The sequence below is a fragment of the Ambystoma mexicanum genome, chromosome 10 (genome assembly GCF_040938575.1).
Source record: "Ambystoma mexicanum isolate Mex_15411 chromosome 10, UKY_AmexF1_1, whole genome shotgun sequence".
Classification (NCBI taxonomy): domain Eukaryota; kingdom Metazoa; phylum Chordata; class Amphibia; order Caudata; family Ambystomatidae; genus Ambystoma; species Ambystoma mexicanum.
Window position 1 is genome coordinate 12,741,695 of NC_090932.1, and position 23,546 is coordinate 12,765,240.

The 23,546-nt window shown below is 48.3% G+C and overlaps 1 protein-coding gene across 1 annotated transcript in view; it reads left to right on the forward strand.

Moving 5' to 3' along the window:
• The window catches only part of LOC138492787 (probable cation-transporting ATPase 13A4), a 302,290-nt gene that overhangs the window by 201,488 nt on the left and 77,256 nt on the right, over positions 1–23,546 (forward strand). The window contains exons 24-25 of the mRNA XM_069620146.1: positions 10,089–10,198; positions 21,003–21,099. Coding sequence (XP_069476247.1) covers positions 10,089–10,198; positions 21,003–21,099 — 207 coding nt within the window. The remainder of the gene's footprint in view (positions 1–10,088; positions 10,199–21,002; positions 21,100–23,546) is intronic.

The window sequence follows — 23,546 nt, forward strand, 5'->3', positions numbered from 1 at the left end:
GGGAATGTACTAAGAGCTGCCTTCGTGTAAACACTCATAATATCACTGGACATGAAAGCAAACCCGGCAATGGCAGAATCCAGGGAATGTACTAAGCGCTGCCTCAGTGTAAACACTCATAATATCACTGGACATGAAAGCAAACCCGGCTTCGGCAGACGCGAGGGAATATACTAAGCGCTGCCTCAGTGTAAACACGCATAATATCACAGGACATGAAAGCAAACCCGGCAGTGGCAGAATCCAGGGAATGTACTCTGAGCTGCCTCCGTTTAAACACGCATAATATCACTGGACATTAACGCAAACCCAGCAGCGACAGAATCCAGGGAATGTACTAAGCGCTGCCTCCGTGTAAAGACGCATAATATCACTGGACATGAAAGCAAACCCGGCATTGGCAGACTCCAGGGAATGTACTAAGCGCTGCCTCCGTGTAAACACGCATAATATCACTGGACCTGAAAGCAAACCCGGCAGCGACAGAATCCAGGGAATGTACTAAGCGCTGCCTCTGTGTAAACACGCATGATATCACTGCACATGAAAGCAAACCTGGCAGTGGCAGAATTCAGCGAATGTACTAAGCGCTGCCTCTGTGTAAACATGCATAATATCACTGTACATGAAAGCAAACCCGGCAGTGGCAGACTCCAGGGAATGTACTAAGCGCTGCCTCTGTGTAAACATGCATAATATCACTGGACATGAAAGCAAACCCGGCAGCGGCATAATCCAGGGAATGGCCTAGGCGCTGCCTCTGTGTAAACACGCATAATATCACTGGACATGAAAGCAAACACGGCAGTGGCAGAATCCATGGAATGTACTAAGCGCTGCCTCTGTGTAAACACGCATAATATCACTGGACATTAATGCAAAACCCGGCAGCGGGAGAATCCAGGGAATGTACTAAGCGCTGCCTCTGTGTAAACACGCATAATATCACTGCACATGAAAGCAAACCCAGCAGTCGCAGCCTCCAGTTAATGTACTAAGCGCTGCCTCAGTGTAAACACTCATAATATCACTGGACATTAAAGCAAACCTGGCAGTGGCAGCATCCAGGAAATGTACTAAGCGCTGCCTCAGTGTAAACTCTGATAATATCAATGGACATGAACGCAAACCCAGCATCGGCAGAATCCAAGGAATGTACTAAGCGCTGCCTCAGTGTAAACTCTCATAATATCACTGGACATGAAAGCAAACCCGGCAGCAGCAGAATCCAGGGAATGTACTAAGAGCTGCCTTCGTGTAAACACTCATAATATCACTGGACATGAAAGCAAACCCGGCAATGGCAGAATCCAGGGAATGTACTAAGCGCTGCCTCAGTGTAAACACTCATAATATCACTGGACATGAAAGCAAACCCGGCTTCGGCAGACGCGAGGGAATATACTAAGCGCTGCCTCAGTGTAAACACGCATAATATCACAGGACATGAAAGCAAACCCGGCAGTGGCAGAATCCAGGGAATGTACTCTGAGCTGCCTCCGTTTAAACACGCATAATATCACTGGACATTAACGCAAACCCAGCAGCGACAGAATCCAGGGAATGTACTAAGCGCTGCCTCCGTGTAAAGACGCATAATATCACTGGACATGAAAGCAAACCCGGCATTGGCAGACTCCAGGGAATGTACTAAGCGCTGCCTCCGTGTAAACACGCATAATATCACTGGACCTGAAAGCAAACCCGGCAGCGACAGAATCCAGGGAATGTACTAAGCGCTGCCTCCGTGTAAACACGCATAATATCACTGGACCTGAAAGCAAACCCGGCATTGGCAGACTCCAGGGAATGTACTAAGCGCTGCCTCTGTGTAAACACGCATAATGTCACTGGACATGAAAGCAAACCCGGCAGCGGCAGAATCCAGGGAATGTACTAAGCGCTGCCTCCGTGTAAACATGAATAATATCACTGGACATGAAAGCAAACCTGGCTTCAGCAGAATCCAGGGAATGCACTAAGCGCTGCCTCCGTGTAAACATGCATAATATCACTGGACATGAAAACAAACCCGGCTTCGGCAGAATCGAGGGAATATACTAAGCGCTGCCTCAGTGTAAACACGCATAATATCACTGGACATGAAAGCAAATCCGGCAGCTACAGAATCCAGGGAATGTACTAAGCGCTGCCTCTGTGTAAACACGCATGATATCACTGCACATGAAAGCAAACCTGGCAGTGGCAGAATTCAGCGAATGTACTAAGCGCTGCCTCTGTGTAAACATGCATAATATCACTGCACATGAAAGCAAACCCGGCAGTGGCAGACTCCAGGGAATGTACTAAGCGCTGCCTCTGTGTAAACACGCATAATATCACTGCACATGAAAGCAAACCCGGCATTGGCAGACTCCAGGGAATGTACTAAGCGCTGCCTCTGTGTAAACATGCATAATATCACTGGACATGAAAGCAAACCCGGCAGCGGCATAATCCAGGGAATGGCCTAGGCGCTGCCTCTGTGTAAACACGCATAATATCACTGGACATGAAAGCAAACCCGGCAGTGGCAGAATCCATGGAATGTACTAAGCGCTGCCTCTGTGTAAACACGCATAATATCACTGGACATTAATGCAAAACCCGGCAGCGGGAGAATCCAGGGAATGTACTAAGCGCTGCCTCTGTGTAAACACGCATAATATCACTGCACATGAAAGCAAACCCAGCAGTCGCAGCCTCCAGTTAATGTACTAAGCGCTGCCTCCGTGTAAACACTCATAATATCACTGGACATTAAAGCAAACCTGGCAGTGGCAGCATCCAGGAAATGTACTAAGCGCTGCCTCAGTGTAAACTCTGATAATATCAATGGACATGAACGCAAACCCAGCATCGGCAGAATCCAAGGAATGTACTAAGCGCTGCCTGAGTGTAAACTCTCATAATATCACTGGACATGAAAGCAAACCCGGCAGCAGCAGAATCCAGGGAATGTACTAAGAGCTGCCTTCGTGTAAACACTCATAATATCACTGGACATGAAAGCAAACCCGGCAGTGGCAGAATCCAGGGAATGTACTAAGCGCTGCCTCAGTGTAAACACTCATAATATCACTGGACATGAAAGCAAACCCGGCTTCGGCAGAAGCGAGGGAATATTCTAAGCGCTGCCTCAGTGTAAACACGCATAATATCACAGGACATGAAAGCAAACCCGGCAGTGGCAGAATCCAGGGAATGTACTCCGAGCTGCCTCCGTTTAAACACGCATAATATCACTGGACATTAACGCAAACCCAGCAGCGACAGAATCCAGGGAATGTACTAAGCGCTGCCTCCGTGTAAACACGCATAATATCACTGGACATGAAAGCAAACCCTGCATTGGCAGACTCCAGGGAATGTACTAAGCGCTGCCTCCGTGTAAACACGCATAATATCACTGGACCTGAAAGCAAACCCGGCATTGGCAGAATCCAGGGAATGTACTAAGCGCTGCCTCCGTGTAAACACGCATAATATCACTGGACCTGAAAGCAAACCCGGCATTGGCAGACTCCAGGGAATGTACTAAGCGCTGCCTCCGTGTAAACACTCATAATATCACTGGACATGAAAACAAACCCGGCAGCTGCAGAATCCAGGGAATGTACTAAGCGATGCATCCGTGTAAACACTCATAATATCACTGGACATGAAAGCAACCCTGGATCCGGGGAATGCACGTCTGCTTCATCCTGGAGGGTGTCTAAAAGGTTAATCAAAGATGATTACATGCAGAGTGCAATGCATTAAAGTTCCACACCTTTTATTACCCAAACATGCATGCATGTATTCCTGAACATGTCCCTGTATACTTTCCAAAGCTTTGTGAACTGTTTGAAAGGCATGAATAACCCCTGCTTGGCAGAGTTGGCATCATTGCCAATCCTGAGGGTAAATTCCAACTGTTGATGTACCTGTCTCCATCTGATTAACACCCACCCGTTTCTCGTCAACAGAGTTGCAATGGGTGCTGGAGGTGTGCCAGGCAAGTGTCAAATAGCAGAGTAACTTGTCTGCGGGTGTCTTGTGGCTGTGCGCTGGTGTAAAGATCGTCTTACCTCATGGGTAATAGAGAGTATGGTGGCAGCAGGGATGGGTTGACCATCCTTTTTCTCTCTGCAACCTGGGAGGATGTCTCGGGAGGATAGCTCAGGGGCAACACGCTCACCTTGGAAGCAAGACAACGAGGAGCAACACAGGTTCGATCCTCAGGGAATCCATTACAATTACGGTTACACCCCCCTGCAGGTTGGTAGTGCCACCAGAAATTCAGGGTAAACGTGCAGGAAAAACCAAAAAGAGGCCGAAAGTCCCCTCTAAGCGCTGTATAGGTGAAGCCAAAGCAGAATTTGAAAGGTCTTGGCAATTGAAACTGCAAAGGAAACGTGATCTTTACTGGAGCGAATGTTTAAATGAAGGCAGCAGGAAACCGTGGGTTAACCCCAGGAACAAGAAGCAAAGCGTAAGAAAGCGAGGGAGGGTCCAGACTGTGACAGACCCCTGGAGGAGCCTTCCCAGGAGAGCGTGCCCTTACCTTGTGGTAGTCTAGGCCTGGACATTACAAGGCACTGTGGCCGAGGGAGGTTCCAGACTGTGACAGACCCCTGGAGGAGCCTTCCCAGGAGAGCGTGCCCTTACCTTGTGGTAGTCTAGGCCTGGACATTACAAGGCACTGTGGCCGAGGGAGGGTCCAGACTGTGACAGACCCCTGGAGGAGCCTTCCCAGGACAGCGTGCCCTTACCTTGTGGTAGACCAGGCCTGGACATTACAAGGCACTGTGGCCGAGGGAGGTTCCAGACTGTGACAGACCCCTAGAGGAGCCTTCCCAGGACAGTGTGCCCTTACCTTGTGGTAGGCTAGGCATGGACATTACAGCGTAGGATTTGGGAACTCTTTTTCGTTGGCCACAGCTTTGATCCTTTTGAGTTATAGCTTGGGGTCTCCTGGGGTACACTCTTTGTCGTCCACACCTTTGGAATCTTGGGTTACAGATGAGGGGCAAGGACTTATGAGAACGGTGGGTAGTGGGCACTAGAAGAATACTTCACTTCTTGATGGCCCTTTCCTGGCCCTCTCTATATTTATTGAAATGTTCCAGTTCAGTTGATGAAAGTGACCTCTTAGAAGCATTTATTGCAACGCCCCGCTGAAAGAATACATTATTAAAAGGACGTGTTGATCCCACAAAGCACCAGTTGTCACGTGTATCATCGCTCGGCCATCAAGATAGGCTGAGATGGTGAAGATCCCCCGAGGCCCCCGGAGCCTTAGGACTCGGGGCCAATTCTTCCTGGAGTTCCTGGGTCCAGGGCCACTAACGCTTCTTCTCAGTGGCGCCTGCTTCCAGTCTCTTGCATCTCCACACAGTGTAGCCGCAGGTGCGCTGCTGCGCTGGAGTGCAGTGTGCACCTGTTCTGCCGGGTGTTTGCCCCTCTTTTGCACCGCGCTCCGATGAAGAATAAATCCATGCATGTGTGCACATGGGCGATGTGAGGCACAGGGGCACTGCATTCCCAGAAAGGAACTCATTATTTGAGGTAAGGGGTGTCTTGGGGGCTTCTGTGGCCTGCTGTTTGTGGGACCCAATGCCTGCCCCGGGGAGCATTGTGGATTGTGGTGCAGCTCCCGTGCAGCTCAGAAAGCTGCATCACAGGAGTGCACAGAGAGAAATGATTGGCAGGCCGGATTCCTCTGCACTGCGTGGCTGCACCATGCGATTGTGCCATACGTAGGCAGATGAGCTGCATTCCCCGGGCAATGTGGCTTTCCTTGATGCTTGCCATCTCGCTTTATGTTGCTGTCATTACTGCGGTGCCCTCCTCACTGGGGGCTTCAAGGGTGTCGCTGATGGCCTATGCTAAATAATAGGGTGTAGCTGATGACTGATGCTGAGGAATGGGCTGCCCCCGATGATTGATGCTGAGGGATAGGGTGCTGCTGATGAATGATGCTGAGGAATAGGCTGCTGCCGATGATTGATGCTGAGGAAAAGGCTGCTGCCGATGATTGATGCTGAGGAATAGGCTGCTGCTGATGGTTGATGCTGAGGAATAGGCTGCTGCCGATGGTTGATGCTGAGGAATAGGCTGCTGCCGATGATTGATGCTGAGGAATAGGCTGCTGCCGATGGTTGATGCTAAGGAATAGGCTGCTGCCGATGGTTGATGCTAAGGAATAGACTGCTGCCGATGGTTGATGCTAAGGAATAGGCTGCTGCTGATGAATGATGCTGAGGAATAGGCTGCTGCCGATGGTTGATGCTAAGGAATAGGCTGCTGCCGATGGTTGATGCTAAGGAATAGACTGCTGCCGATGGTTGATGCTAAGGAATAGGCTGCTGCTGATGAATGATGCTAAGGAATAGGCTGCTGCCGATGGTTGATGCTAAGGAATAGGCTGCTGCTGATGAATGATGCTGAGGAATAGGCTGCTGCCGATGGTTGATGCTTAGGACTAGGCTGCTGCTGAGGAGTAGGCTGCTGCTGATGATTGATGCTGAGGAATAGGCTGCTGCTGATGATTGATGCTAAGGAATAGGGTGCTGGTGATGATTGATGCTGAGGAATAGGCTGCTGTTGATGAGTGATGCTGAGGAATAGGGTGCTCTTGATGAGTGATGCTGAGTAATAGGCTGCTGCCGATGATTGATGCTGAGGAATAAGCTGTGCCAATGATTGATGCTGAGGAATAGGCTGATGTTGATGATTGATGCTGAGGAATAGGGTGCTGTTGATGAGTGATGCTGAGTAATAGGCTGCTGCCGAGGGTTGATGCTGAGGAATAAGCTGCTGCCAAGGATTGATGCTGAGGAATAGGGTGCTGTTGATAACTGATGCTGAGGAATAGGCTGCTGCCGATGATTCATGCTGAGTAATAGGCTGATGTTGATGATTGATGCTGAGGAATGGGGTGCTGTTGATGAGTGATGCTGAGTAATAGGCTGCTGCCGATGATTCATGCTGAGGAATAGGCTGATGTTGATGATTGATGCTGAGGAATAGGGTGCTGTTGATAATTGATGCTGAGGAATAGGCTGCTGCCGATGATTCATGCTGAGGAATAAGCTGTGCCAATGATTGATGCTGAGGAATAGGCTGATGTTGATGATTGATGCTGAGGAATAGGGTGCTGTTGATGAGTGATGCTGAGTAATAGGCTGCTGCCGAGGGTTGATGCTGAGGAATAAGCTGCTGCCAAGGATTGATGCTGAGGAATAGGCTGCTGCCGATGATTCATGCTGAGGAATAAGCTGTGCCAATGATTGATGCTGAGGAATAGGCTGATGTTGATGATTGATGGTGAGGAATATGCTGTTGTTGATGAGTGATGCTGAGGAATAGGGTGCTTTTGATGATTGATGCTGAGGAATATGGTGCTGTTGATGAGTGATGCTGAGGAATAGGCTGCTGCTGATGATTGATGGTGAGGAATAAGCTGCTGCCAATGATTGATGCTGAGGAATAGGGTGCTGTTGATGATTGATGGTGAGGAATATGCTGTTGTTGATGAGTGATGCTGAGGAATAGGGTGCTTTTGATGATTGATGCTGAGGAATAGGGTGCTGTTGATGAGTGATGCTGAGGAATAGGCTGCTGCTGATGATTGATGCTGAGGAATAAGCTGCTGCCAATGATTGATGCTGAGGATTAGGCTGCTGCCAAGGATTGATGCTGAGGAATAGGGTGCTGTTGATGAGTGATGCTGAGGAATAGGCTGCTGTCGATGATGCTAGTTTCAAGACAGTTTTATGTGAAGGTCATATATGCAGAATAGGGGGCATTGAATGGTGATAGTTTGGTAATAGGGCATGGGTGTGCAACCTGATGCTTGCTTGCCAGTTGTTTTTCGATTAGGATTCCCATGTTCCCTTTCCAGCGACTATGCCGGGTAAGGCTTATGGAATTTGTAGTCCAGAACAGCTGGAGAGCTGAAGGTTGCAGAGCCCCTCGAAAGATTTTTTTGTTTTGTTAATGCAACTGCTCCATGATAAGACACTGCTGAGAGTGGGGGAGGGGGGTCTCAGTGATTATTCAGTGAAGGAAACATCTGTTGACGGTGAGAGCCCAGTGATGGGGTGTGCTTGATGGTGAGAGCCCAGTGATGGGGTGTGCTTGATGGTGAGAGCCCAGTGATGGAGTGTGCTTGATGGTGAGAGCCCAGTGATGGGATGTGCTTGATGGTGAGAGCCCAGTGATGGGGTGTGCTTGATGGTGAGAGCCCAGTGATAGAGTGTGCTTGATGGTGAGAGCCCGGTGATGGGGTGTGCTTGATTGTGAGAGCCCAGTGATGGGGTGTGCTTGATGGTGAGAGCCCAGTGATGGGGTGTGCTTGATGATGAGAGCCCAGTGATGGGGTGTGCTTGATGGTGAGAGCCCAGTGGGGTGTGCTTGATGGTGAGAGCCCAGTGATGAGGTGTGCTTGATGGTGAGAGCCCAGTGATAGGGTGTGCTTAATGGTGAGAGCCTAGTTTATAGGGTGTGCTTGATGGTGAGAGGCCAGTGATGGGGTGTGCTTGATGGTGAGAGCCCAGTGATGGGGTGTGCTTGAAGGTGAGAGCCCAGTGATGGGGTGTGCTTGATGGTGAGAGCCCAGTGATGGAGTGTGCTTGATGGTGAGAGCCCAGTGATGGGGTGTGCTTGATGGTGATAGCCAAGTGATGGGGTGTGCTTGATGGTGAGAGCCCAGTGATAGAGTGTGCTTGATGGTGAGAGCCCGGTGGTCGGGTGTGCTTGATTGTGAGAGCCCAGTGATGGGGTGTGCTTGATGGTGAGAGCCCAGTGATGGGGTGTGCTTGATGGTGAGAGCCCAGTGGGTGTGCTTGATGGTGAGAGCCCAGTGATAGGGTGTGTTTAATGGTGAGAGCCTAGTTTATAGGGTGTGCTTGATGGTGAGAGGCCAGTGATGGGGTGTGCTTGATGGTGAGAGCCCAGTGATGGGGTGTGCTTGATGGTGAGAGCCCAGTGATAGAGTGTGCTTGATGGTGAGAGCCTGGTGATGGGGTGTGCTTGATTTTGAGAGACCAGTGATGGGGTGTGCTTGATGGTGGGAGCCCGGTGATGGGGTGTGCTTGATGGTGAGAGCCCAGTGATGGGGTGTGCTTGATGGTGAGAGCCCAGTGACGGGGTGTGCTGGATTGTGAGAGCCTGTCTGCTTGATGGTGAGAGCTCGGTGATGGGGTGTGCTTGATGGTGAGAGCCCAGTGATGAGGTGTGCTTGATGGTGAGAGCCCAGCGATGGGGTGTGCTTGATGGTGAGAGCCCGGTGATGGGGTGTGCTTGATGGTGAGAGCCCGGTGATGAGGTGTGCTTGATGGTGAGAGCCCAGTGATGGGGTGTGCTTGATGGTGAGAGCCCAGTGATAGGGTGTGCTTAATGGTGAGAGCCCAGTGACGAGGTGTGCTTGATGGTGAGAGCCCAGTGATAGGGTGTGCTTGATGGTGAGAGCCCAGTGATGGGGTGTGCTTGATGGTGATTGCTGTATGACATTCTCCTGTTGATGGTGTGCACTGGGCATCTATTCCTAATAATGGACTGGCTGAGTGCGACGTAGGCTATGAGATGAGACTCCGTGCACGATCGAAGCACTTTGGTGGAATCCTGCGTTGGGCTGAAGGACTCCGAGTTCTGGTTTCACTGAAGCCGCTTCTTCAAGGCTTGAATGGATTAGAAGGTCGACAAATAGAAATGTCGACTCTTATTACTTTGTGTACAGGGGGCAGAGTAACTAAATATGCATTGACATGCAACGTGCACGTGATTTCCACATGAGTGTGGTTAATGAAGACGAGTGCAGATGCTGAAGAGAGAAGGGAACTTATACGGTCCCAGCGTGTGTATGGAAGATGTTTCCCAACATCTGTCTGTGTTTTGCACTAGTGAAGCAACCTTAGTCTATGTGGGGAGAGGTTGGTGAAGTGCTCTCTGCACTAGTGAACTCCCTGGGACACCAGACACTCACCCACAGTGGAAGGAATTGCCTTCATGCGTTTGACGCACAGCCACGAGTCTTTGGTACTCTGAGGATGGCACATGTTTCGGCTGACTCATGCTCACTCAGGGCACTGTGCTTCTTGCAGGCTTTGAAGATGGCTCACGCTGGGATCTCGTTGTCTGAAGAGGAGGCGTCGGTGGCAGCACCTTTCAATTCCACGATCACCAACATAAGCTGCGTCCCAGATCTGATCAAGTAAGCTCATCGTTTGGGACATTTAAAGAAAATGTGTTAGGCAGGCACCCGAGGAGACTAATGTTCATTGCATCTTTTGTAGGAATTGGCCAATTAAACATATTGGTTGCCACGGTCTATTGGCAAATTTACAAATACGACAAAATGTACATAGCTAATGAGCTCATCCATGTTTCCATGTTCGAGGTATGATCTGGGCATGGAACCAAAAGAGAAAGAATGAACGGAAAGCAGACACATGACACACTAAAGGCATGAAGCATGTGTCTCTCAGAGCCCCGGCACTGAGTCTGATTAACACTCACCTGAGTGGGGGGTCTCCACGGACCCCAGCACGCACTTGGTGGGTGTGGACCACGTGACATTGACAGATGGGGCCGTCAATGCGTGTATCAGGATTTTGGACCACCTATTCCAAGAATGGCTGGTTGATGTTGACCCTCAAGTGGACCCTCAATTTCACATTGATAGTTCTACCAGTTCATGTTGCGGTCTGTGAGTAGATATTACGGATTAAGTAAGCCATGCTGGGGGCAGGGGGCGGGGGGGTTTCAAGACTGAACAAAGGAACTGAGAGGCTACAGAGAGTCGAGTGTGGATAAAAGAGGAGAGAAGGGACGTGAAAGAATGAGGAGAAGGCAATGAGAGGAGGGAAGTGATACATGTGCACTGGTACAAAATGGAGTTACCTCAAAATGGCAAAGGTCACAATGCTAATACGAAACAGAGGAGAAGAAAGGGAAGCAGTCAGAGGAGGAGAAAGGGAAGCAGTCAGAGGAGGAAAAAGGGAAGCAGTCAGAGGAGGAGAAAAGGAAGCAGTCAGAGGAGGAAAAAGGGAAGCAGTCAGAGGAGGAGAAAAGGAAGCAGTCAGAGGAGGAAAAAGGGAAGCAGTCAGAGGAGGAGAAAAGGAAGCAGTCAGAGGAGGAGAAAAGGAAGCAGTCAGAGGAGGAAAAAGGGAAGCAGTCAGAGGAGGAGAACAGGCAGTCATAGGAGGGGAACAGACAGTCATAAGAGGGGGACAGGCAGTCATAGGAGAAGAAAATGAGACAGTTAGAAGAAAAAAAGGAGCAATCAAAGGAAGTGAAAAGGAAGCAGTCAGAGGAGGAGACAAGGAAGCAGTCAGGGGAGGAGAACAGGAGGCTGCCATAGGAGAAGAAAATGAGACATTTAGAAGAAAAAAAAAGGAGCAATCATAGGAAGTGAAAAAGAAGCAGTCAGAGGAGGAGAAAAGAGGACGCAGTCAGAGGAGGAGAAAGGGAAGCACTCAGAGGAGGAGAAAAAGAGGAAGCCATCAGAGGAGGAGAAAAGGAAGCACTCAGAGGAGGAGAAAAGGAAGCAGTCAGAGGAGGAAAAAGGGAAGCACTCAGAGGAGGAGAAAAAGAGGAAGCCGTCAGAGGAGGAGAAAAGGAAGCACTAAGAGGAGGAGAAAAGGAAGCAGTCAGAGGAGGAAAAAGGGAAGCAGTCAGAGGAGGAGAAAAAGAGGAAGCAGTCAGAGGAGGAGATAGGGAAGCAGTCAGAGGAGGAGAAAGGGAAGCAGTCAGAGGAGGAGAAAGGGAAGCAGTAGAGGAGGAAAAAGGGAAGCAGTCAAAGGAGGAGAAAAGGAAGCAGTCAAAGGAGGAGAAAAGGAAGCAGTCAGAGGAGGAGAAAGGGAAGCAGTCAAAGGAGGAGAAAAGGAAGCAGTCAAAGGAGGAGAAAAGGAAGCAGTCAAAGGAGGAGAAAAGGAAGCAGTCAGAGGAGGAGAAAGGGAAGCAGTCAGAGGAGGAAAAAGGGAAGCAGTCAAAGGAGGAGAAAAGGAAGCAGTCAGAGGAGGAGAAAAGGAAGCAGTCAGAGGAGGAAAAAGGGAAGCAGTCAGAGGAGGAGAACAGGCAGTCATAGGAGGGGAACAGGCAGTCATAAGAGGGGGACAGGCAGTCATAGGGGAAGAAAATGAGACAGTTAGAAGAAAAAAAAGGAGCAATCAAAGGAAGTGAAAAGGAAGCAGTCAGAGGAGGAGACAAGGAAGCAGTCAGAGGAGGAGAAAGAGAAGCAGTCAGAGGTGGAGAAAGGGAAGCACTCAGAGGAGGAGAACAGGAGGCAGCCATAGGAGAAGAAAATGAGACAGTTAGAAGAAAAAAAAGGAGCAATCATAGGAAGTGAAAAAGAAGCAGTCAGAGGAGGAGAAACGAGGAAGCAGTCAGAGGAGGAGAAAGGGAAGCACTCAGAGGAGGAGAAAAAGAGGAAGCTGTCAGAGGAGGAGAAAAGGAAGCACTCAGAGGAGGAGAAAAGGAAGCAGTCAGAGGAGGAAAAAGGGAAGTAGTCAGAGGAGGAGAAAAAGAGGAAGCCGTCAGAGGAGGAGAAAAGGAAGCACTCAGAGGAGGAGAAAAGGAAGCAGTCAGAGGAGGAAAAAGGGAAGCAGTCAGAGGAGGAGAAAAAGAGGAAGCTGTCAGAGGAGGAGATAGGGAAGCAGTCAGATGAGGAGAAAAAGAGGAAGCAGTCAGAGGAGGAGAAAGGGAAGCACTCAGAGGAGGAGAAAAAGAGGAAGCCGTCAGAGGAGGAGAAAAGGAAGAACTCAGAGGAGGAGAAAAGGAAGCAGTCAGAGGAGGAGAACAGGCAGTCATAGGAGGGGAACAGGCAGTCATAGGAGATGGACAGGAGGCAGCCATAGGAGAAGAAAATGAGACAGAAGAAAAAAAAGGAGCAATCATAGGAAGTGAAAAAGAAGCAGTCAGAGGAGGAGAAAAAGAGGAAGCAGTCAGAGGAGGAGAAAGGGAAGCACTCAGAGGAGGAGAAAAAGAGGAAGCCGTCAGAGGAGGAGAAAAGGAAGCACTCAGAGGAGGAGAAAAGGAAGCAGTCAGAGGAGGAAAAAGGGAAGCAGTCAGAGGAGGAGAAAAAGAGGTAGCCGTCAGAGGAGGAGAAAAGGAAGCACTCAGAGGAGGAGAAAAGGAAGCAGTCAGAGGAGGAAAAAGGGAAGCAGTCAGAGGAGGAGAAAAAGAGGAAGCAGTCAGAGGAGGAGAAAGGGAAGCAGTCAGAGGAGGAGAAAAAGAGGAAGCAGTCAGAGGAGGAGAAAGGGAAGCACTCAGAGGAGGAGAAAAAGAGGAAGCCGTCAGAGGAGGAGAAAAGGAAGCACTCAGAGGAGGAGAAAAGGAAGCAGTCAAAGGAGGAGAACAGGCAGTCATAGGAGGGGAACAGGCAGTCATAGGAGGGGGACAGGAGGCAGCCATGGGAGAAGAAAATGAGACAGAAGAAAAAAAAGGAGCAATCAAAGGAAGTGAAAAGGAAGCAGTCAGAGGAGGAGACAATGAAGCAGTCAGAAGAGGAGAAAGTGAAGCAGTCAGAGGTGGAGAAAGGGAAGCACTCAGAGGAGGAGAAAAGGAAGCAGTCAGAGGAGGAAAAAGGGAAGCAGTCAGAGGAGGAGAACAGGCAGTCATAGGAGGGGAACAGACAGTCATAAGAGGGGGACAGGCAGTCATAGGAGAAGAAAATGAGACAGTTAGAAGAAAAAAAGGAGCAATCAAAGGAAGTGAAAAGGAAGCAGTCAGAGGAGGAGACAAGGAAGCAGTCAGGGGAGGAGAACAGGAGGCTGCCATAGGAGAAGAAAATGAGACATTTAGAAGAAAAAAAAAGGAGCAATCATAGGAAGTGAAAAAGAAGCAGTCAGAGGAGGAGAAAAGAGGACGCAGTCAGAGGAGGAGAAAGGGAAGCACTCAGAGGAGGAGAAAAAGAGGAAGCCATCAGAGGAGGAGAAAAGGAAGCACTCAGAGGAGGAGAAAAGGAAGCAGTCAGAGGAGGAAAAAGGGAAGCACTCAGAGGAGGAGAAAAAGAGGAAGCCGTCAGAGGAGGAGAAAAGGAAGCACTAAGAGGAGGAGAAAAGGAAGCAGTCAGAAGAGGAAAAAGGGAAGCAGTCAGAGGAGGAGAAAAAGAGGAAGCAGTCAGAGGAGGAGATAGGGAAGCAGTCAGAGGAGGAGAAAGGGAAGCAGTCAGAGGAGGAGAAAGGGAAGCAGTAGAGGAGGAAAAAGGGAAGCAGTCAAAGGAGGAGAAAAGGAAGCAGTCAAAGGAGGAGAAAAGGAAGCAGTCAGAGGAGGAGAAAGGGAAGCAGTCAAAGGAGGAGAAAAGGAAGCAGTCAAAGGAGGAGAAAAGGAAGCAGTCAAAGGAGGAGAAAAGGAAGCAGTCAGAGGAGGAGAAAGGGAAGCAGTCAGAGGAGGAAAAAGGGAAGCAGTCAAAGGAGGAGAAAAGGAAGCAGTCAGAGGAGGAGAAAAGGAAGCAGTCAGAGGAGGAAAAAGGGAAGCAGTCAGAGGAGGAGAACAGGCAGTCATAGGAGGGGAACAGGCAGTCATAAGAGGGGGACAGGCAGTCATAGGGGAAGAAAATGAGACAGTTAGAAGAAAAAAAAGGAGCAATCAAAGGAAGTGAAAAGGAAGCAGTCAGAGGAGGAGAAAAGAGGACGCAGTCAGAGGAGGAGAAAGGGAAGCACTCAGAGGAGGAGAAAAAGAGGAAGCCATCAGAGGAGGAGAAAAGGAAGCACTCAGAGGAGGAGAAAAGGAAGCAGTCAGAGGAGGAAAAAGGGAAGCACTCAGAGGAGGAGAAAAAGAGGAAGCCGTCAGAGGAGGAGAAAAGGAAGCACTAAGAGGAGGAGAAAAGGAAGCAGTCAGAAGAGGAAAAAGGGAAGCAGTCAGAGGAGGAGAAAAAGAGGAAGCAGTCAGAGGAGGAGATAGGGAAGCAGTCAGAGGAGGAGAAAGGGAAGCAGTCAGAGGAGGAGAAAGGGAAGCAGTAGAGGAGGAAAAAGGGAAGCAGTCAAAGGAGGAGAAAAGGAAGCAGTTAAAGGAGGAGATAGGGAAGCAGTCAGAGGAGGAGAAAGGGAAGCAGTCAGAGGAGGAGAAAGGGAAGCAGTCAGAGGAGGAGAAAGGGAAGCAGTAGAGGAGGAAAAAGGGAAGCAGTCAAAGGAGGAGAAAAGGAAGCAGTCAGAGGAGGCGAGTCATATGAGGGGAAAAGGAAGCAGTTAAAGGATGCAGCAATAAAGGAGAAAGGAGCAGTCGGAGGAAGGGAAAGGAAGCAGCGATGAAGGGGAAAGGAAGCAGTCAGAGGAGGAGAAAGAGAAGCAGTCAGAGGAGGAGAAAAGGAAGCAGTCAGAGGAGGAGAAAGGGAAGCACTCAGAGGAGGAGAAAAAGAGGAAGCCATCAGAGGAGGAGAAAAGGAAGCACTCAGAGGAGGAGAAAAGGAAGCAGTCAGAGGAGGAAAAAGGGAAGCACTCAGAGGAGGAGAAAAAGAGGAAGCCGTCAGAGGAGGAGAAAAGGAAGCACTAAGAGGAGGAGAAAAGGAAGCAGTCAGAAGAGGAAAAAGGGAAGCAGTCAGAGGAGGAGAAAAAGAGGAAGCAGTCAGAGGAGGAGATAGGGAAGCAGTCAGAGGAGGAGAAAGGGAAGCAGTCAGAGGAGGAGAAAGGGAAGCAGTAGAGGAGGAAAAAGGGAAGCAGTCAAAGGAGGAGAAAAGGAAGCAGTCAAAGGAGGAGAAAAGGAAGCAGTCAGAGGAGGAGAAAGGGAAGCAGTCAAAGGAGGAGAAAAGGAAGCAGTCAAAGGAGGAGAAAAGGAAGCAGTCAAAGGAGGAGAAAAGGAAGCAGTCAGAGGAGGAGAAAGGGAAGCAGTCAGAGGAGGAAAAAGGGAAGCAGTCAAAGGAGGAGAAAAGGAAGCAGTCAGAGGAGGAGAAAAGGAAGCAGTCAGAGGAGGAAAAAGGGAAGCAGTCAGAGGAGGAGAACAGGCAGTCATAGGAGGGGAACAGGCAGTCATAAGAGGGGGACAGGCAGTCATAGGGGAAGAAAATGAGACAGTTAGAAGAAAAAAAAGGAGCAATCAAAGGAAGTGAAAAGGAAGCAGTCAGAGGAGGAGAAAAGAGGACGCAGTCAGAGGAGGAGAAAGGGAAGCACTCAGAGGAGGAGAAAAGGAAGCAGTCAGAAGAGGAAAAAGGGAAGCAGTCAGAGGAGGAGAAAAGGGAAGCAGTCAGAGGAGGAGAAAAGGAAGCAGTCAGAGGAGGAGGATAAGAAGAGGGGTAGAAATAAAAGGATGAATAAATCTAATGCACAGAGAGCAAAGGAAATGCAGGGACAGGAAAGTCAGAAAGTTAAGAAGCATGAATTAAACCAAGAGTGGAGCTGGAATTATGAGTGGGAGGAGAGAATAGAGACAGCAGATGAAAAGAAAGAATAGTCGAGAAGTGCGGATTAAAGTCACCAAGAAGGAAACGAGGAGCGTCAGATGAAAGAAGAAAAACAGTTAAGAACCAATATTTTCCCTGATGGGGTGGTCAGCAATTAAAATTAAAAAGGAATGAAGATGAGGCTCAGAAAAGGAAAGCGCCTTAGGGAGGCAAGGAAAGAGTTGGAATAGAGGAGGTCATGGTAAAGAAAAGGTATGAACTGAATAGGGGGAGCGTGGGGTGCAACATGAGGCATGACAAGAAGCAAGCTGGGGTCACGAGCCAAACAACAGCCCCACCTGCAGAAGGAAAACACGTGCATGTTCAGGCTCTCCTTCAGAGGCCACGCAGGTGGCCTCACAAATGGGAGGAGGCACCAGGCCGAGAAGATGTTAAAACCAGTGCTTGGGAGGCAGGAACATTGACGGAGGTAATCCCGGGTGGAAGGCAGCGTGAAACCTCAGCGATAGTCAAAATCAAGGACAGTAAATAGATGGAAATCCCAGGATCGAGGAAACCTTCCAGAGGAACACAAAGGAACACAGGTACAAGTTCATTGGATGTGGGAAAAGATGGAAAAAAGGATCCAAGAGCAGTGATAAAAGGACTGGAGATCAGGCATATGTCAAAACAGATGCATCACATGGTCAGGGAGCCGGAGATGCTTCTGCATTGAGCAGAAGGTTCCAGATTAAAGGATCCAAAACAGGCAGATGCCAACACAGACGGATTGCAGAGTCCAGGAGTTGGAGATGGATTGAGCAGGAACCTCTGGATTAAAGAAGCCCTAAACAGGCAGATTGCCAACACAGACGGATCCCCCAGTCCAGAAGACAGAGATGTTTCTGCATTTAGAAGAAGGTTCCAGAATAAAGGAGCCCTAAACTGGCAGATGCCAATACATACAGATCACACAGTCCAGGAAACAGAATTGCTACTGCGTTGAGAAGAAGGTTCCAGAATAAAGGATCCAAAACAGGCAGATGCCAACACAGACGGATTGCAGAGTCCAGGAGTTGGAGATGGATTGAGCAGGAACCTCTGGATTAAAGAAGCCCTAAACAGGCAGACGCCAACACAGACTGATCACACAGTCTAGGAGAAAGAGATGCTTCTCCAATGAGAAGAAGGTTCCAGATTAAAGGAGGCCTAAACTGGCAGATGCTAACACAGAAGGATCACACAGTTCAGGAGACAGAGATGCTTCTCCATTGAGAAGAAGGTTCTAGAATAAAGGAGGCCTAAACTGGCAAATGCTAACACAGACGGATCACACAGTCCAGGAAACAGAGATGCTTCTCCATTGAGAAGAAGGTTCCAGAATAAAGGGGCCCTGAATTGGTAGATGCCAACACAGATGGATCACACAGTCCAGGAGACAGAGGTGCTTCTCCGTTGAGAAGAAGGTTCCAGAATAAAGGAGACCTAAATTGGCAGATCCCAACACAGACGGATCACACAGTGCAGTAGCCAGAGATGTGTCTCCATTGAGAAGAAAATTCCATATTAAAAGAGCCCCAAAATGGAAGATGCCAACACAGACGGATCACACAGTCAATGAGACAGAGATGCTTCTTCATTGAGAAGATGGTTCCAGAATAAAGCATTCCTAAACTGGCAGATGCCAACACAGAAGGATCACACAGTTCAGGAGACAGAGATGCTTCTCATTGAAAAGAAGGTTCCAGATTAAAGGAGCCCTAACATGGAAGATGCCAACACAGACGGATCACACAGTCCAGGAGACAGAGATGCTTCTCCATTGAGAAGAACGTTCCAGAATAAAGGGGCCCTAAATTTGCAGAGGCCAACACAGATGGATCACACAGTCCAGGAGACAGAGATGCTTCTGCATTGAGAAGAAATTTCCAGATTAAAAGAGCCCTAAAATGGAAGATGCCAACACAGACGGATCACACAGTCAATGCGGCAGAGATGCTTCTCCAGTGAGAAGAAGGTTCCAGATGAAAGGGGCCCTAAAATAGAAGATGGCAACACAGACGGATCACATAGTCCAGGAGACAAAGATGCTTCTCCATTGAGAAGAAGGTTCCAGAATAAAGGAGCCCTAACATAGAAGATGCCAACACAGATGGATCACACAGTCCAGGAGACAGAGATGCTTCTCCGTTGAGGTTAAGAAGAAGATTCCAGATTAAAGGGCCCTAAAATACAAGATGCCAACACAGACGGATCACACAGTGCCGGAGACAGAGATGCTTCTACATTGAGAAGAAGGTTCCAGATTAAAGGGGCCCTAAAATAGAAGATACCAACACAGACGGATCACATAGTCGAGGAGAGAAATATGCTTCTCCATTGAGAGGAAGGTTCCAGAATAAAGGAGCCCTAACATGGAAGATGCCAACACAGACGGATCACACAGTGCAGGAGACAGAGATGCTTCTCCATTTATAAGAAGGTTCCAGATTAAAGGAGGCCTAAACTTGCAGATGTCATCACAGACGCATCACACATCAGCATTCGGTCATTGGCAAAGCAAGTAGCAGAAAATTACCAATAAATGGATTGCACGCCAATAAAGTACGATTTTTATAGAAAAAGATTCAACAAAAATCAATGTCCTGAAAAAGATGTTCACAACTTCACTCAATTAAATTACAATGACAGTATATCATTCTAAAATATTCCCCTAGCCATTCTATACGGAAAAATGAAACCCTTGAATTGCTAGAATCCCGCGGCCCTGCATTTAGCTCTTAGTTGCGCATTCTCTTGTAAATTGCCCCCATATCTGCCACACTCAGACGAGCCCCTGTTGCTACACTGCCTTTCCTTCACCCATTTTGCCTGTCCCTGTTGACGGTCCTGTGTCAGAGCCTTTGCGCAAGCACTCAGGCACGCACAGCAAGGCCATGGGCAAGTTCAGTGCTGTAAGTGGCTGCCTCTTCAAATATCCTAATCTGGTTTGAGCCTTAGTTAAGGAAGTAAAAACATATGTAATCCCTTTCTTTGGAATGTATAGGAATTGCAATAGCAGTTTGAGAGTCAAGAACATTTTGTAATCTCTTGAATTTGACAGAAGTGAGAAAATCAACATGTTTTAAGGCATGGCCCTCATGTTGGTTATAATATACTTATAAGGACAAGGTGACCCGTGACCCAGAGTTCACGGAGGAACTGCAGTGTTTGGGACTATACTGAGCTGCAATGGCCCTATGCGCACACTGCAATGGCAGGTCTGAGGAGGTGTGCAAGTGGATGCTGGTGGCCAACCAGGGAGGGCCTCACACAACGGAGGGTCCCGGCTCAGTGTTGAGTCTGTGGCATGCAGCGATTGCTATACATATACCCGCCAGCCTATGAAGCGGAGCGCTGGGAGAAAAACAAGATGGCGGCGGACTGTTAGGACACTTCCTGCTGCACTATACCTGCCCTGATGAGATATGGATGAGCAAGTTTAAAAAGAACCAATCCTTTAAAATTCTAGGAAGAGAGAAAGAGATCAAAAGGAGGGAGCTGGAAGAAGGGAGGGTCTGAGGCTCATACAATGGGGATGACACTAGGGATGAAACTGTCAGTCGTCCTCTAGGACGCAAAGGAGGAGATGTAAAGAGGCGTGGCCTGGACTGGAGGGCCTTGAACTTAAATTGAGCTCAGACCCGTAATAAGTACTTTACCCTGAGAGTTGCTGGAAATCTAGGGGACCACTTGAACCCTAAGCGGTTCTGATAACCCCTAAAAAGTACTGAAACATGACCAGTGCTAGGAATAAGGGGAAGCACTTGAGTATGAGAAGTGCCAAGAAATTGAAATGAGTTTAAACCACTTGAACCCGGATAGATTGCAATAGTGGAAAGATACGGAAAACAATGAACTAATCGAGAAATATGAAGTAAACATAAATAGGGGGCTAACAAACTGATATTCAAGCAAGAATGCTGTAAAGAGGAGGAATTGCGCAGTACAAATCCCCACTGAAGTAAACCGTAACTTGAGAAAAACTATGATATTGACCTGAAGAAGTGAATTTTACTAACAGAGGCTGAACATTCTAAGAGGTGCCGAAACATGATGACAAAATCAAATTTGCTGAACTATGTTTTGTACATATCACGCTGTAAACCAGCCGTCCATTTTTCTAAGATGTTAGATTGTAAGTCTCTCCGCTCAGAATCTGTGATTATGCTGGGGCAGCGCGCCATCTTTCTAATATGAGAATCTGGTCTTGCTTTCTTTGGATCCCCTCTGATTTCACTGATCTTTTTTTACACTGATTCTACGGGGCTAAAAGAAAGGTGTATAACCGCTTTCAAAATGCAGACATCCTTTTTACACTAGCACAGCAAAAAGCAACTTTTCAGAAATGTCTAACATGCTTTTCCACCTGTTTCTCAATGGAAGTTCAAATTAACCATCGGAGGGGTATTTTGTGTAACTATTAGAGTGAGTTCATATTTTGACACTTTTGTGGTGGACTCTCAAATAAAGTGAAGGTCTTACTCAACTGGAGAAGAGATGAGTACAGCTGGAGGGTGGGGAAGGGTGATGTGAGAGCTCATCAGGGAGTGGCTGCGCTGGCCCTGTGTGTGTGCGTGTGTCTGTGTATGTGGCAGTGTGTGTGTTTGAATTCTATCTCAAATAAGCTGTCATCACAATAATGTCCTGTTTTCATCCACAGGGAAGGGAGAGCCGCCCTGGTGACTTCGTTCTGCATGTTCAAGTACATGTCCATGTTCGGGATCATTGAGTACATCAACACTCTCCTGCTGTACTGGGTAAGGATCTGCTGCCACTGTCCTGCTGTACTGGGTAAGGGTCTGCTGCCAATCTACTGCTGTCCTGGGTAAGGATCTGCTGCCACTCTCCTGCTGTACTGGGTAAGGTTCTGCTGCCACTCTCCTGCTGTACTGGGTAAAGGTCGGCTGCCACTCTCCTGCTGTACTGGGTAAGGGTCTGCTGCCACTCTCCTGCTGTACCTGGTAAGGATCTGCTGTCACTCTCTTGCTGTACTGGGTAAGGATCTGCTGCCACACTCTTGCTGTACTGGGTAAGGGTCTGCTGCCACTCTCCTTCTGTACTGGGTAAGGGTCTGCTGCCTCTCTCCTGCTGTAATGGGTATGGGTCTGCTTCTACTCTCCTGCTGTACTAGGTACGTGCCTGCTGCCACTCTCGTGCTATACTGGGCAAGGATCTGCTGCCACTCTCCTGCTGTACTGGGTAAGGGTCTGCTGCTACTCTCCTGCTGTACTGAGTAAGGGTCTGATTCCACTGTCTCGCTGTACTGGGTAAGCGTCTGCTGCCACTCTCCTGCTGTACTGGGCAAGAGTCTGCTGCAACTCTCCTGCTGTACTGGGTAAGGGTCTGCTGCCACTCTCCTGCTGTACTGGGTAAGGATGTGCTGCCACTCTCCTGTTGTACTGGGTAAGGATCTGCTTCTACTCTCCTGCTGTACTAGGTACACATCTGCTTCCACTCTCCTGCTGTACTGGGTATGGCTCTACTGCCACTCTCCTGCTGTACTGGGTAAGGATCTGCTGCCACTCTCCTGCTGTACTGGGTCAAGGTCTGCAGCTACTGTCAAGGATGCATGAGTTCATGGGTGGCATTTTATGAGTCGTGCCTGCAGCCTAGGGGGTGGGTCTCCTGGTTGGCTGACTTCTGCATCTGTGTGTGATAATTGCTGGTGGGTGGTAAACGCGCTGTTACTCAGAAATAATGTCTGATGTACTATTACCGCCCAGCTCCAAATGAGGGACTGAATTTAATGACATGCATTGTGCATTTAAGGTCACTGTATAAAGCCTTGAATGAGTTCATGAAAAATGTCACCCGAAGACACACATTAGCCAAAGAAAAATCCTATTCCTTCAAAGCGTCCTAGACATTTACTTTTAGTCTGCAAATAAGCCCAGATATGTAATGTTATGCAACTTGTACTTCTTTTAACAAGCAGTGCCAAATTTGAATAAGTCAAACGTTGTTTAGAAATGTTGTTGAACATGTGGAAAGGCATTTGTGCTTTAAAGGTAGGTGCCCTTTTTTGCCAAAAGTCATTTAACCAGGTGAGGTGAAAATGTTTTTTTTTTGTTTCTGGCAAAATATTTCTGTGAACCATGAATGTTTGGATTTCTTGGGCCTAATTCTCAATGATTTTGCGCTGCAGCAAATCAGCAGCTGTTGCATAACGCCTCTGCTGGGCACCTCGATAAACACAACTTAAAACTCAGGCATGTGTGCAGGAGCCCAGAGCATCTCTGGAATCTCAGGCAAGTGTGCAGGAGTCCGGAGCATCTCTGAGATGTCCTTGAGCAAATCTTTGTGAATCGCTTTTGCACATGGCCAGGAAGCCCACGATTTACTCAAGTATCTGGCTTTGTGAGTCTGGTGAACAGGAGGACCCTCTGCCCTCCCTGAGCATCTTGACATCTGTGGACACAAGCACTGGAGACAGGATAAGCAGGGAGACGGACACCTGGATACAGTTTCAAAGTCATCTTTATTACAGGTTCAGAAGACAGGCTGGAAGGCACTGCTGAAATCCTCCAATCAGTTTGCTTATATAGGCCTTTTCAGGCTGATGCAATCATTCATGCAAATTAAGGATACATTTCTAATTGGTTATTTTAACTAGAAAATAAGCCCTTCTTACCTTTGGTTGGCTGGCTTGCTTGTCAATCACAAAACCCTCATTAGTCACACTTGGCAAGCATGGTTTGACTGACACATAATCTGATTAGTCACACTTGGCAAGCATGGTTTGACTGACACATAATCTGATAAACTTGTGAGAGATTCAGCTGGACCTCATTATAAATCCTTAGATGTCTGCCAAGAACCAGCCCTATCTGATTCTTGAGACCTGCCAAATCTACTTGGCATCTCATAATATGAAACCCCTCATGAGCTCATCATATTTGTTGCCAGTTCAACAGCTGCTCCAACTAACTGGTAGCCTTTCCATGCTCCTTATCTGATTTACTATCAATCACTGTCTGCTTTTCCTTTCAAGAAATTCAAAATATACACTATCCAGCCATCTGTCCAGGCTGGATAATCAGCCTTACTTACCAAATGGCAAATCAATTTAATTTTGTACATTACTCATTTTCTATCCAGTTTTCAGACTACATTTTAGATATTCATCATATACATGCAATACCTGAGACACCTTCCATCTCCTGAGCCATTCTGACCCCAAAAATATATGTCACCCTATATGTAC